At 43.2% G+C, this 16,252-nt stretch overlaps 1 protein-coding gene across 11 annotated transcripts in view; it reads left to right on the top strand.

Moving 5' to 3' along the window:
• Positions 1-16,252, top strand: part of ABLIM1 (actin binding LIM protein 1) — a 341,410-nt gene that overhangs the window by 155,757 nt on the left and 169,401 nt on the right. For all 11 annotated transcript variants that reach the window (XR_010341744.1, XR_010341741.1, XR_010341742.1 and 8 more), the window contains one exon: positions 12,567-12,701. Coding sequence is in view for 6 of the 11 variants with exons in the window: in XM_064373819.1 (XP_064229889.1) it covers positions 12,567-12,701 (135 nt within the window). In the remaining 5 variants the exon portion in view is untranslated. The remainder of the gene's footprint in view (positions 1-12,566; positions 12,702-16,252) is intronic.

Raw genomic sequence — 16,252 nt, forward strand, 5'->3', positions numbered from 1 at the left:
TGTGTATACAGTTATTCTTCTGATTGCTATGCAAATATTGAGAAGCTGAAACTAACAGATACTAACCAAACCTGCTGCTTAAAAACTATAGAGACAGAAAGTAGATGAGAGAGGACTACAGGCATATGCCAACATGCCCATCTAATTTTAAAGATTTTTTTTGTAGAGATGAGGTCTCACTTGGTTGCTCAGGCTGGTCTCAAACTCCTGGGCTAAAAGCCATCCTCCCACCCTGGCCTCCCAAAATGCAGGGATTATAGGCATGAGCCACCACACCCAGCCAAAATTTGTTGATTTTTTTTTTTTTTTTTTTTTTTTTTGAGACAGAGTTGCCCTCTGTTGCCCAGGCTGGAGTGCAGTGGCACAATCTCCACTCACTGCAACCTCTGCCTCCTCGCTTCAAGCAATTATCCTGTCTCAGCCTCCCCAGTAGCTGGGATTACTAGCGTGTGCCACCACACCCAGCTAAATTTTTGCATTTTTAGTAGAGACGAGGTTTTACCATGTTGACCAGGCTTGTCTGGAACTCCTGACCTCAGGTGATCCACCTGCCTCAGCCTCCCAAAGTGCTGGGAATATAGGTATGAGCCACCACGCCCAGCCTATTTTCCAAGTGTTGGAAGGTTACATTTAGGAGTTCTATGGAGGAATTTAAACAATTTTCCTTCCTCTCCCTTCTCCCAGTCCCATGTTGGACTTGAACATATTTTTTCTTTTCAAGCAATAGTCTTCACTAAGTTCTTTGTTAAACTTTGGCAGGTAATCTTTTGTTCTCCACTCAAGCAGAGGCATTCTGAAAGTAAATAAGAGAATGATCAATCACCAGGGTTATGCTCCCTGTCATCTGGATGAATAGAAGAATACCTAGCGAGGTGACAGGTGTAGATTTTATGTGTTTGCATTTTTTTGCAGAGGTTACACCCAGCAAAATTATGTCATATAGAAAACTTGAAGGAGCCTGCTGTTCAGGTCTGGGAGGAGTCAGGAGCCTCGGTGTCTAGAGAGTAGTTCTAGAATGTGTAGCATCATGTCTGACATTGCATGTTGGATGCTGTGAACACAGGTCTCATGCTTTCATCTCCCAGTGGGTGTGCAGACACTGGAGAGACCCAGACAAGGGCAACTTTGTGTATTTATTCACAGTGCAACAGCAAGAGCGCCTTTTCAGAAAGGGTTCACATTCTTGTTTCTGAAATTTATAAGCACTTGAATGAAAAGCTTCACTTTGCAGTTTAGAAGCAGTATAACCTTGGGTATAGAGGTGTGCTGGTGAATGTTTAACAACCAGCTCTCCAGAGGGCAGGGAGAGGAAGGCCCTGATTTGAAAAGTTTGCCAATTTCCAGAGTGTAAATGCTTCCACTGCAGCCAATTTCAAGTTGCCAAGGCGAAGTCACCACTCAGTTGGGAAGGACTGGGCATAGCCGGCTCTCCCAAGCAGGCTAGAGTGCCGCACTGCAGGGGTGAATCCCTTCACATTTTATTTTGTTCTCCCCAGAACCCCCCTTAAGATTTTCAAAACCCAATTTCTATATCTGTAGAATCAGTGTAATTGGGGTTGGTGGTGTTATAAGTAGAATTTTTGATGCCGCAAAAGAAGTAACACTGGAATATAAATTTCCTCAGCAAGGCAATTTACTTCTATAGAAGGGTGCAACTCACAGATGGAACAATGGTGAGCACAAACCTGGACAAGGGAGAGGAAGGGGAACTTATGTCTGATGGAGGTTGCCCCTACTGCTGTGTTGTTCCCCTATTGGCTAGGGTTAGACCGCACAGTCTAGTCTAATTCTGATTGGCTATTTTAAAGGGAGCAGGAGTATGAGCCAAAGTGGTGGGGTGGGTAATTTGGTGGGAAGGACGGTTATGGGCAGGTCGGAGCAGGTGAGCAGGGATCAAAGCAGGTGACCAGAGCAGGTGACCGGGATGAGTCAGGATGGGGCAGGGGGCCGGGGGAGCAATGTGAACTACTGATTAGAACTCGTTGAAAAGATTGTTTACTGAAACTACAAGGAAGTTAAACTTTAAAATAGAGAATTGAAGAATAAGAGAGCTGAACATACTGACATACTGATTCCTTGAAGAGAAATTTGGGGTTCACTATATCTAACAGTGGGATCACAGGAGTTATTATCTTTGAATACCTTTTATAAATTGTGAAGTACCATACACATATTAGCTTTTTTCATTCATTTGTCTGAAATGCTGTTTTTAACTACTTAATGATTCTGAGTATGTCCTGGAAGGAGAAGCAGCCAGAAAGAAAAGGCAAGGACAGCTGGGAGACTTTCCGTGCTGGAGACAGACAGGTTTGTGCCGCAAAGAGACACTTCAATCAATATCTTTGTTTGGTTTTTGTTTTTTAAACTCCTCTAAGGTGTCTGGGTTTGGAAGTAGAGGGAAGAAGGTAATGGTGGTACCATGCTTAGACTAAACCCTGTCTCCAGACCCTAGGCCACATGCCAGTAGACTCTGACCCTCTCTCTTAACTTGTATTTCTGTAAATGGCTCAGATGGGACCACGATCCCTCCCACTCTCTGAATCGGGATGGATGTGGCTCTCTTGTGGTCTATAAAGATGAGATGTTCTGCCAGCAGAGTTTAGACTGAAGCCAGTGCCCAATTGTTGGACTGGATTCATTTCTAAGTGGAATTGCTGGTACAGGGATAATTTGAGATCCCTGGGTGAACTTAAAAGTTTAAATCAAATTTTAGAAGAGTTTTTTGTAATGCTTCAGAAATTCCTGCTCATACAGGTTAGTGACAGTCTTTCCTGACATTCAGCTAACATGGGCAGACTGTGGCTGTGAGGGCTCTGTCTTAGTCCATTTTGTGTTGCTAGAACAGAATATCACAGATTGGGTAATTTATAAAGAAACAAAATGTATTTCTTATGGTTCCTGAGGCTGGAAAGTCCAAGGGCAAGGCATTTGTATCTGGCAAGGGCTTTCTGGCTGCATCATCCCATGGTGGAGGTAGAAGGTCAAACTGGGGTGTGAGACAGAGAGAGGATAGGGGCTGAACTTTATCCTTTTATCAGCAACCTGCTCCTGTGATAATTCACTCATCCTGCTGTGAGGGCACTAATCCATTCATGAGGGCAGAGCCTTTGTGACGGAATCACTTCTTAAAGTTCCCCTCTTAACGTTTACAATGGCAGTGAAATTTCAACATGGTTTTGGAGGGGACATTGAAACCATAGCAGGCTCCCGGGAGGATATGGCCTCACACTGCCTCTGCTACCACCCTGGAAGTTTAGGCATGTATTCTTGTCCCATTTTACAGTCTCAGGGAGGTTGAGGCATGTGGCAGGAAAGGTAGGACTGGGAATCCAGTCCCTACTCTGAGGTCCCTTCTAATTGCAGTTAGGGAGAAGAGGTGGAAGTTGTATACAAATGGTTGGACATGATCAGGGAAAGGCTTGGAGAGGTCAAAGAAAGGTGTCACTTCAGTGAGTCATCTCAATCAAAAGGTGTGCCAAAGGAGTCATGGTTTTAGGAGGAGGAGGAAAAGGCACCAAGCTGATTTTAAAATGCCTTTCTAAGATTAATCTTTGCATGTAGAAGGCAGGTGTAGCATATCAGGGCAAGTGATTTATAAGGAGGAAATTTCCTGGCTGAGTTATGATAATCCTAGTACCTCTTTGCCTTGGGGGAATCAGATTAACTGGATTTGAGCAGAGGCTGTTTCTATAATCAGTAGTCCAGCTGACAGTTGCTGACAGCGTCTTTTATGTTTGGAGGAATAGCAAGCACCTATCAGGTAGTCACCGAAAAGGCAAATCAAGTATCAGAAGTATCAGAGTACTTTTTTGGGGAGAGGGGGCAGAGTCTCACTCTGTCACCCAGGCTGGAGTGCAGTTGTGTAATCTCGGCTCACTGCAACCTCCACCTCCTGGGTTCAAGTGATTCTCCTGCCTCAGCCTCTCGAGTAGCTGGGATTACAGGCACCTTCCACCACACCTGGCTAATTTTTGTATTTTTAGCAGAGATGGGGTTTTGCCATGTTGGTCAGGCTGGTCTCGAACTCTCGCCCTCAGGCGATCCACCAGCCTTGATCTCCCAAAGTGTTGGGATTACAGGCGTGAGTCACCATGCCCGGCCATGATCAGGATATCTTTTTTTTTCTTTTTTTTTTTTTTTGAGATGGAGTTTTGCTCTGTCCCCAGGCTGGAGTGCAGTAGCGCAATCTTGGCTCACTGCTGCAACCTCCGCCTCCCGAGTTCAAGTGGTTCTCCTGCCTCAGCCTCCTGAGTAGCTGGGATTACAGGTATGTGCCACCACACCTGGCTAATTTTTTGTATTTTTAGTAGAGACACGGTTTCACCATGTTGGCCAGGCTGATCTTTAATTCCTGACCTGCTTTGGCCTCCCAAAGTGCTGGTATTACAGACATGAGCCACTGCACCTGGCCAGTATTAGGGTGTCTTAACCAGTGAAAGCCACAAGTGGCAGGGAAGCCCACCATCGTACTGCCCACCCCCCGGGAGTGTTTGTGCCAACTAATAATCCTGTTTACCGAACTTACATGGTATAAGAAAATGAGGTTGTGAGAGCCAATTTAAGAGAAGGATCAGTTTGGGCAACTAATAACGGGGTAAGTGAGTGTGTAGCTTCAAGTAACTACCACTTGCCATAGCAGGAAATGGGCCTTTAGGTAAACTGCAAATTAAGCACTCTATGCATTTATTTAATCTCTTGAGTATCTTGTTTTCTGGGCTCAATACTAGTGCCAGTCTAGCACAAAGAAAGGGAGTAGGAGGTGGGAGAACGCACATCTCCGGGATATGTGTTTACAATTCAGTGGGAACCAATGGGTTAGAAGCAGAGAACATATTCTCGGTAATGAAGCAGTCTCTCTGAAATGTAGAATCTCTCTGAAACAGACTGCAGTCTCCCTAAAACATAGACCACCATGAGAGTAGGACTCCTATCCTTCAGCCGAAATCAACCTTACCATACAGAGAACCATCTTGGGATTGCAAATCCAGACCAGTTTCAACCAGAGACAGATTTCCAATCCAGGCCTCAGCTCAGGCTAGAGGTGGCAGAGAGGGTCCTCCCAGTGGCAGGCCATGTTCCTTGCTATCTCACCCTGACTCTATACATGTTCTTTTCCCATAAATTGCTGCACCCTGGAAGAATTTCTGTTTATACTTCAAGCATCGTTTGTCATCTGTGTTTTTACTAGCAGGTGTTGCTTTTGGAATGATGATGCAGCTGGCATTCACCAGTTCTGAGCCATGTACTCAGGATCTAGTGAGTACATTAGACTAGCTTGATTTCCTTCTAGGCTAGATCATCTTTTCCTGTGGAAATCCCCTACACAGAGCTTCCAAATGTGGCCAAAGTAAGACTATTTCTTCTTAGCTATATCTTCTTGGACAAGGTTTTTAACTCTTCTTAGCCTTGGTTTTCTCCTCTGCAAAACAGGAATTATACAACAGTCCCCCATAAGGCAATTGTGATGCAGTTGTTTTGATTGTGAGTAGCGATTAATTGTTGTAGTGCCTGGAACATCATTAAGTATTCAGTACATTTTACTTGTTATAATAATGTAATAGTGTTCTGGAGTTATTTATTGCAAATGTCAGAAGTTCAGGACCCTGGAGCTTCACATGGGAGATGCCCATGTGGTGTTATTAGGTGGTAACCCTATTTTCCCTAATTCAAACATTGAACTGACAAGTACAGAGATGACAACTCAGGCTCTTTGATGTTTGAAATCAGAACTATTTCAGAAATTTGGAGGAAGTGACCGTTGAGCTTGCAGTTTTGTAGGGCCAGGATTGATGCACCGTGAAAGAAAAGCAAATGAAACACAAACCAAGAGAAACACTGGTGATGGAACAGATGTTCGGTGCTGGAGGACCTGGAGGAGAAGGAAATATTTTATCAATCTAAGCCAGTGTGAAAGCTTCAGGGAAGCACAGGACCTGGGCTATGCCATATGGGTCAAGTTAGATTTGAACAGATGGGGAGAAGAGACACCGTAGCAAGGGAGGCTACGCTGGGAGTGAAGGCACTGGGGAGAATGAAGATGCTAGACCCGGAAGTGGTCAGAAGGCCTCACTCAAGAGACATTCATAAATTAATACAAATAAATAGTGGAGTATTTTAGTGCTTGGTCTCTAGAGTCAGACTGTCTGCGATCAAATCACTTAGCACAGGGATAAGTACTCAGCAAGGTAGTTTCTTCTTAGACACCTAAAAAGCTGACATGAGCCATGTTATTGAAGATATCTGATGTTAGGTGGAGAACTTTAGGCTTGATGAGTTGGGACTGAGAGAGCTATTTGGAACTTTTTCCTGTTGTTGTTTTTCTTTTTCTTTTTCTATTATTTTAATTTTTTTTCAAGGCGGAGTCTTCCCCAAGCTAGAGTGCAGTAGCGCGATCTCGGCTCACTGCAAGCTTCACTTCCTGGGTCCAAGCCATTCTCCTGTCTCAGACTCCTGAGTAGCTGGGATTACAGCACCTGCCACCATGCCCAGCTAATTTTTGAATTTTTAGTAGAGATGGGGTTTCACCATGTTGGCCAGGCTGGTCTTGAACTCCTGACCTCAAAGGATTCACCCACCTCAGTCTCCCAAAGTGGCTGGAATACAGGCATGAGCCACCAGGCCCAGCCTATAAGCTTTATTTTCTTAAAACAGTTTTAGATGAATAAACAGATTGAGAAGATAATACAGGTATTTCCTATATACTCAACACTTGATTTCCCCTATGGGTAACATTTTGCATTGATATAATACACTTGTTATAATTACTGGACCGTATTGGCACACTGTTATGAACTAAAGTCCACACTTTATTCAGCTTTCCTTAGTTTTTACCTACTGTTCTTTCTGTGTTCTGGGATCCCATCCAGGATCCCACATTACATTTAGTCATCATGTCTCCGTAGGCTCCTCTTGGCTGTGGATCATTTCTCAGACAGTCTTTGTTTTTTATGATCTTTACAATTTTGAAGAGTACTGGTCAGGTGTTTTTGTTTTTTAGAATGTCCCTCAATTTGGGATTTTTCTGATGATTTCATTAGGATTATGGGTTTGGTTTTGTTTTGTTTTTGGGAGGAAGACTACAGAGGCAAAGTGCCCATTTTCATCACATCATATCAAAGGTTCTTTCTATCAAGATGACTTATCACTGTTGATGTTTACCTTGCTCATGTGGCTGGGTATTATCTGTCAGATTTCTCCATTGTAAAGTTAGTCATCTTTTTCTTCCTATCCACACTGTACTCTTGGGAGGAGATCACTATGTACAGCCCACATGTAAGGAGTCGGGAGTTAGGCTGCACCTCCTTGGGTAGAATACTCTTTGCTAGTTGCATTTGGAGAAAAAGGAGCCAGGGAATAGGAAACTTTCAGCAATCTGAGACAAAGGAGTTGAGGGCCTGGATTCATGGTGTGAGAAAAGGGATGAGGTACAGGGATGTGAGGGTGGACAGAGTTTAGTGGGAAATGAAAAAGAGGGCAGAATCAAGGTTCAAGCACAGGTGAGTAGGGGATTATTCTGGTATAAAGAGGTCTGGATTATAAGTCACTGCACTAGGTTACTGCCAACTCTACTTCTTGGCTGTGCCACCTTCGGTGAGTCACTTCGTTCCTCTGAGCCTCAGTCTATCTATTTCTAAGAAGGGGTTGAAGGTACCTGTTCTTCCTACCTGAGAATCGTGTGAGAGTGAAATGAGATAGAACAGATGAAAGGTCTTTGGAAGCCATCAAGCACCATGTTGTTCCAAAGGTTTATGGGTTAGGGAGTGATGGTACAATGGGAAAGGATGGGGACTTGAGACAGAGATTTTGTCTGTTACCTGCAAGACCCTGAATACTTCAGATGACCTAGAGCAAGCTGTAACTAATAGTATTCTGTCACAGGTTTGTGATATTTACCCGCTAAGGAGATTTTTATTTCAAATGTGCTTTCCCAGATGTTTGGTTTCTGGTGGTCTAGTTCCACGGTCTGTCCCCCAGAGAGAGGTAGCTTGGGCAAGAGGAGGCTAGTTCTGGATTTGAAAGAGGGACTCTGCTTAGCGTTGTGGCCTTCCTTTTATGACCTGTAACGACCTCTGCTGGACCTCACTGAAGGTTTCTGGGATTTCTTTCAATGGTTTCATTCCCCTAGTCACATTGCCTGAGATCATTAATAGACATTCCAAAAGTAACACATCAAAAATGGCATTTTTGCTTTCTGTCCTGCACTGGAGTTCAGAGACGTGGCTGACCTGCTTTGCTTGACTGTGAAAGACAGTGTGAAACTCCTCAGTAAGCTGTGCAATTGGCTGCTTAGCTGAGTAGTGAGAATTCCTCCAAACTGGGTATTCTGCAGTGGAGGAATCCCCTTACCTTTTCAGGCTGGTAGACTCTTGGCTCTTCATAGGTATTTTCTCATTGTTCAGAGGGTGGGCAACCATGTTTTTGGGTTTTCATTGTACAATCCTTATTTAGGCAACAAAATTGATGAGCCATGGAAGGTTTTAACTGTGTCTGCTCAAGTTTCAGTGTAAATCATTGACTACTCAGTATAGTGGAAAGTATTGGGACACCTGAGTGCTAAGTGCGCCTCTGCCAGAAACTCCTGATGACGTTGGACCAGGAATGTAAACCCTTTGCTCCTCAGTTTCCCTATCAGTAGAATATGTAGGGCCCACTTGGGCCTTGAAAGATGGAACAGTCAAGTAAAAATTCGCAGCAGAGCCAGTTGGCAGATAAGGGGAGTACAGAATCAATGTCATGTCTGTTGCACATGACTCAGCATATTTCAAAATTGTAGCATCAAGTCAACAAACATACATTTGGAAATAACCAGACTGTCAAAGACAGTTATATAAAGTTAACCTCTTGATTCGTTTTTGAGAAGGAGAGAGATTCTTTTGTTGACACTGACTTGAGTTGGGATGAAATAAGAACTGAATTTCTTTTGGTCTTCGGATTCCTGTCCTTCTCTAATAAGAAAAGCCCATTTCTTTACAAATGAGTTGTTCCTATATGTTTCTGCCTAGGCTGTTGTATGAAGGAAGGGCAAGTAAACACAGTCTAGTTTCTAGGTGAGAGCAAAGCACGTCATCTCTGGACATGGAGGACTTTGGTGTAAAGTATATTTCCAAAGGGAAACTCTTGCAAAATGCAGACGCGGATCCCAGTTCTGACCTTGGCGGCTGGTGCCAGCATTGGCAGTGACTCCTTTATTCAGATGCAGAGAAAAGCCAAGAAGTAAAATGATATTTTCCTTCCCTCATCATTACTCAGCATGACTGCCTTGCTTAGCAATAAAGAAATTCAAGTGTTAAGAGAAACTGCAGTGCATTTTCTTATCCAAAAATGCGTTCTCCTGTATAGTCAAGCGATTCACTATGTTCTCATATCGTTGCTGAAGAGAATGGTCTTGTGAATTACTTTTGAAATTCTAAGTCTTCTCTGTAGCTGGTATCTTCATATTGTCTGAATTCTAAGGGGAAATAGCTCTTAAATTGGAGTATGCATAAGAATCACCTGAGTAATTTACTAGAAAGGTAGATACGTGACTCCCACTCTTAGTCACTGGGGCTGAAGAAGCTACTTTTTTAAAAAAAATTGTACTTTAAATTCTGGGGTACATGTGCAGAACGTGCAGGTTTGTTACATAGGTATACATGTGCCATGGTGGTTTGCTGCATCCATCACCCCGTTATCTACATTAGGTATTTCCCCTAATGCTATCTCTACCCTAATGCTCCACCCACAACAGGCCCCAGTGTGTGATGTTACCCTCCCTTCATCCATGTGTTCTTTGTTCAACTCTCACTTATCAGTGAGAACATGCGGTATTTGATTTTCTGTTCTTGTGTTAGTTTGCTGAGAATGACGGTTTCTAGCTTCATCCATGTCCCTGCAAAGGACATGAACTCATTCTTTTTTATGGGTGTATAGTATTCCATCATGTATATGTGCCACATTTTCTTTATCCAGTCTATTATTGATGGACATTTGGGTTGAGAACCTACATTTTTAATACATGTTCCAGAAGGTTCTGATTTGGGGGATCTATACAGTTGCCTTGAGTGTTACCACCTGGGTGCCATGCTCAGTTATCAAAAACCTTATTGCTATGTGTGTCCCCTTTATAAGCCAAGCCCTAGCTGCTGCTTTTAGAACTGCACTTGAACTTGCCTATATAAATTGAAGGTATAATGATAATAATTATTTTTGACTTACAACAATTTTCTGCTTTATACAAACAGTATGGAAGGAGCATGAACTTAGCAGTCAGAAAGGCCTGGGTGTGTATCTTTGAGCTTCCTCTGTTACTTGGGCAGGTTGTTCAACTTCTCCGAGGCTCTGTTTCCTCATCTGTCAACGGTCAAATGGGAGCAGTATTACTCGCACGACTGAGAGAGCGGGGTGATGAGGATGGAATAAAGTGGCTTATATGTAAACACCTTGCCCTATGTGTGGCATTTAGTAGATGCCAATAAATAGTACTTGTCTCCTTTTTTATAGGAAGCAGGAATTAACTTAAAAAAACATAAGCACTTGGCTGGGTACTGTGGCTCACTTCTGTAATCCCAGGACTTTGGGAGGCCAAGCTGGGTGGATCATGAGGTCAGGAATTCAAGACCAGCCTGGCCAAGATGGTGAAACCTCGTCTCTACTAAAACTACAAAAATGAGCTGGGCGCTGTGGCAGGCGCCTGTAATCCCAGCTACTTAGGAAGCTACGGCAGGAGAATCGCTTGAACCCAGGCAGCAGAGGTTCCAGTGAGCTGAGATCTGCACCACTATACTCCAGGCTGGGTGACAGAGTGAGACTCTGTCTCGAAAACACACACACACACACACACACACACGCGCGCGTGCGCACGCGCTTAAAGCAGATATTCTTAAGGAAAACTTTTTTTTATCTGCAAGGGATAGATTTTTTTGGCCTTGATACACATCACTTTAAAAGTCAATCATTGTTTAGAGATCTTGATAGCATGTCTCTCCTAATTCTTTTAGATAATACGGGAGTTATGTTGTAAATACAAGTTTTCAAGAGAGATCCCAGGAGGTAGATAAGGAAATGCAGGTGAATTGCAACCTTGGTATCTTTGTGGCCGTTCCCAGGGTCCATTGCAGAGAACACAGATCAGATGTTCCACCTGAAACGACACCTGTTCCTTGTCGGAATCTCACAAGAAGAACCTTGTTTCTCAGAAGGTAGCCAGTAATGGACTATTTGGACTATCTTGTTCAAACTCTTTCCAGGCAAAATGAGAACATGGCAGAGGTCTGAGAGAAACAGTGAACTATTGTACTTGTGGTATACAGCGAGCTCCTTGTTGTAATGTGTTTTCTAAACTGAGTTTCAGCAGTATCTGCCCACATCTACCCCCTGCTCAACCTGGCTTTACCTTTTGAGAGAAAATCATCTTTGTGTTGGTTGATTAATTTTAGGTTCAATGTTCTTGTCCTTTATAACACTCATGTTACTACTTAAGAATTACGTTTTTATATATCACCATGTTCCTCCTTCTGAGGCCCCACATCAAAAAAGGACTTTGATAGCAAACACTGCCCATCTGCATTTTGTGGCTGGAGAAACTGCAAGTTAAATGAAGATTCTTGGTGAGCTCAAAGCCACGAGTGTCCTCTCACTGCCTTCTCTCTGCGCCTTTGTAAAGGGGACCCTGTACATCCCAGTCTTGAGGCTGGGCAGCCTCCATAACTTCTATTCTCTGAAGGTCACACTCTGGAAACCAAGAGTATTTTTTTAGTATTTCTCTTTAGTATCCTTGGAAGCCCCATCATGTGATGTTAGGGTCTGAAAAGATCGTATAAATCCTCTGGGCCAATCCCCTTTGTTTTATGGGAAAGGAAACTAAGGTTCAGAGAGAGCCACGTTGTTCCTAGTTTATTTAAAAAAAAAAAAAATTCCTGCCTGCAGTGTGCATATCAGACACTATGCACATAACAGAAGGCTCATTTAGGCCCCCAACAGGTTAGATGAGTTGCCATTGATGATCAGGAATGACCCTCTGGTAAAGTAGGCTAGAAACTGTCCAGCACATACTAAGTTAATAAGTAAAGAAACGTTTACCGAGTGCCTTTGGTGCATGAACATTCCACTGTGTCCCAAGAAGCTGGGAGAAGGAGGGAGAAAAATACAACTGGGGAGACAAAAAGGATAAACTTGAAGAAATGACCCCCAACTTCAAGGACTTACAGTCCACAGGGAACCCCTTCTGAAGGTGCCTTCTAAATCAAGATAAAGACATATTACAAATCCGTATTACAAAATATTGAGCCAAGGAAGATTGTATACTCAATAGTGCAATGATGTCATCCTAGAGAAGTTTGGGAGGAAGGGAAAAGAGAGTAGCCTCCACTGAGGAATATGCCTGGTGTTTTCCCCTCTGGACTGTTAAAGCCACGACTGTCATATGGGTCTTTGTGTCTCCAGGATTATGGCTTGGAGGGACTGCTCCGTTCACACTGTCGAATCAATCCGTGTGGCTCATTTGACACCAAAATTACAGAGATACTATGACGACCCCTTTTGCAGGAATGCTCTCTACTCACCTGGATCTTTTGTTGATTTTCTTTCAGTGGCCCACCCTCAGGACCCTCACCACCCATCGGAGAAGCCTGTCATTCACTGCCATAAATGTGGGGAGCCTTGCAAGGGTGAAGTGCTTCGGGTCCAGACCAAACATTTCCACATCAAGTGTTTCACCTGCAAAGGTATGGTGCCTCCAGCTTCCTGGCTCAGAGGCATGTCACGGTCGGGGCCTGCGCTGGGTCCATCCCATCCCCTTAACTCCACATTGGGTCACTGGATGATAAGCAAATGCCCTCGGAAGCCCTGCCATCGTTTACTGCCAGTTTGGGATTCGGTTAGACTAGGGCGAGAATGAAGCCTGCTAAAACCAGTGGTTCATGACCTTTGGGTGCTTGCTCAGGTCTCTTCTGGAAGTAGGGACTAACACTGAGAGCAGTAAAAACACAGTTCTGTGTTTTTTGCCTTATTTTTCTTTTTCTCTGAAATGACGAACTCCTACTAAAAAGTAACTTGTCGTAATATCCATTAGTTCTAGGAGGCCTGGAAAACTTGCAAGATTGGGTGCCAAGTCACTGGCTCCTCTGTGTGTGTGTGTGTGAGTGTGAGTGTGTGTGTAAGTGTATGTGTATGTGTGTATGTGTGTGTACAGAAAAATACCTCCCCTACAAGGAGCTACCAGTTTGGTGTTGATTGCCATTAACAAGCCTACCTTTTGGGGTTTACAAAGATTGGCATCTTTGTATGAAATATGTCAACCTGTTATTCCAGCACCAGGGCATGGCTGACTGGGGAAAAAAAGGAAAAATGATTTTATGTGTTTGTTTGATAAATAGGTTACTTGGGCTGAGGGCATGTCTGGGTAGCTCAAGATGGGGTTAAAGGATGTAGGGGGCCGGGCGCGGTGGCTCAAGCCTGTAATCCCAGCACTTTGGGAGGCCGAGGCGGGTGGATCACGAGGTCAAGAGATCGAGACCAACCTGGTCAACATGATGAAACCCCGTCTCTACTAAAAATACAAAAATTAGCTGGGCACGGTGGTGCGTGCCTGTAATCCCAGCTACTCAAGAGGCTGAGGCAGGAGAATTGCCTGAACCCAGGAGGCGGAGGTTGCGGTGAGCCGAGATCGCGCCATTGCACTCCAGCCTGGGTAACAAGAGCGAAACTCCGGCTGAAAAAAAAAAAAAAAAAAAAAAAAGGATGTAGGGGAAGGGAGGGGGACGAACTCTGAGTGTGGATTTACTTTGTGCCCTGGATGGGGTAAGCACCCTCAGCCCTATGCCCTGCATGTGGTAAGCACCTTCATTCCTTCATTCCTGGAAACTGGGTTTCATTTTGAGTGCCTTATGTCCCAAAGACTCAGCATTGTCATCCTAAGCCATCCATCCATGGCCATGGAGCTCTCAGGTAGATTCCAGGCTTCCTAGTGACCACGAAATACATGAATAAAGGAGGAGGGAGTGCTTTCCTGGAGTCCACAGCTGTTCTTACACTGAGGGTAAAGTTTTCAGGAGAAAGAACACTTACATGTGTAGCTAGGGCAGGAAGGTGGAAGGAGGCGAGGGTATGAGCTTAACTCCCTCAAATGAGCTCAATGCTCAACGCATGACATACGTTACAAATGCTGTGTCCACATCTTACAGAGGGATTATTTAATCCTCCTGAAAACCCCTGTGAGTCAGTACGATAAGCCCCAGTTTTCACCCAACCCAAGGTGGCCATGAGGAAATATCAAGGTCACACCCAGGGTGCTGTGCTGTCACGTTGTGTGGCTTAAGTCCTGCCTTGCCATTAAGTACCTGTCTGATTGCAGACAAGTTACTTGTCTCTCTGTGGCTCAGTGTCCTTATCTGTGAAATAAAGAGACTAGACCATGTGACACATCATCCTAGGTCTGAAGTTTGCAGATTGCATATGCCAGATAAGTGTATATTAGTATAGAACATAGAGGTACTGAATTAGAGCTTCTTAGTTTTCTGGTTACATCCAGTTGAGCTAACTTGGAGTCAGCATTATATTTTTATTTTTCCTCCTATATTTATTGAGAATGGCTCAAAGGATAGATTTGGTATGAAATAAATACAATCCCATGTACCCCAAAACCTAAAATGCAATAAATAAATAAATAAATAAGTAAATAAAATAAAAAATAAATAAATAAATAAATACAATCCATAAATGACTGTAGCCCCATATATATTTTATTTATTCTATTCCATTCATTCATTCATTCATTCATTTGAGTTAGAGTCTTGCTCTGTCACTCAGGCTGGAGTGCAGTGGCGTGATCTCAGCTCACTACAACCTCTGCCTCCTGGGTTCAAGTGATACTTCTGCCTCAGCTTCCCAAGTAGCTGGGATTACAGGCAACCACCACCATACCCTGCTAATTTTTGTGTGTTGTTTTGTTTTGTTTTGTTTTCTGAGGTGGAGTCTAACTCTGTCGCCCAGGCTGGAGTGCAGTGGTACCGTCTTGGCTCAGTGCAACCTCCACCTCCTGGGTTCAAGCGATTCTTCTGCCTCAGCCTCCCGAGTTGCTGGGATTACAGGCTCCGACCACCATGCCCAGCTGATTTTTGTATTTTTAGTAGAGACTGGGTTTCACTGTTAGTCAGGCTAGTCTCAAAGTGTGTGGGGTTTTTTTTTTTTTTTTTTTTTTTTTTAATTTTTTAGTAGAGACAGGGTTTTTCACCATGTTGGCTAGACTGGTCTTGAACTCCTGCTCTCAAGCGATTCTCCTGCCTCAGCCTCCCAAAGTGCTGGAATTACAGGCGTGAGCCATCACACCTGGCTCTCTCTCTCTTTTTTTTATTTCTACTTGAACGTATGAAGTAGTAGCCTCAGACTGGGCAGTCACAGTTCAACACATCAAGGTATTAGAATAGACAGCCATTTATCCCTGTGGGGGGAAAGTTTTCTTTTTTTTGTTGGTTGTTTGTTTTGTTTTTTCTTTTTTAGTTTAATTCTAAGGATCAAATGTAAGTTTCTCATTTTGGAAAGTTGTATCACATGCTATAAATGTGTTCTTGAAAAGTTTTTTGTTTAAATTAAATTCTATTTTAAGAACACTTGGTATTTGTAGGAATTATTGTTGAAGTCAACAAAATGTTGCTAAAATAAATGAGTCATCTATCCTTATAAATTTATATTTTCTCACACTTAACCTGGCAATGGCTACTATCTTGTGTCCCAACATTCTGGAATCACCTTTTCTTTAATATCTAAAGAAAGTGGTTTAGGTTCCCTATTCCTTAGATTGTAGGGAGTCCATGACTTCTCCTAAGATTCTGGAGCAGCACTGGCCGGTAGAAATATCATGCAAGCTGGCACACATTTACCTGTGTGACAAACCTGCACATCCTGCTCATGCACCCCAAAACTTAAATGAATAAATATTGTAAAAGATGCCAGTCACTTACATAATTCTAAATATTTTAATAGCCATATTGAAAAGGTTGAAAGGAAAAGGTACAGTTACTTTTCATTGAAATATTTTATTTAACCCTATCTATCCAAAATACTATCATTTCAACAAGTAATGTAGAAAGTATTGAGATATTTGACATTCTTTTTTTTTTCATACTATCTTAACACATCTCAGTTTGGACGAGACACATTTCTTTTTTTTTTTTTTTGAGATGGAATTCTGCTCTTGTTGCCCAGGCTGGAGTGTACTGGAGTGATCTCGGCTCCCTACAACCTCTGCCTTCTGGGTTCAAGTGATTCTCCTACCTCA

The sequence above is a fragment of the Aotus nancymaae genome, unplaced genomic scaffold (assembly GCF_030222135.1).
Source record: "Aotus nancymaae isolate 86718 unplaced genomic scaffold, 86718_ANA_hifiasm-v0.15.2.pri h1tg000010l, whole genome shotgun sequence".
NCBI lineage: Eukaryota > Metazoa > Chordata > Mammalia > Primates > Aotidae > Aotus > Aotus nancymaae.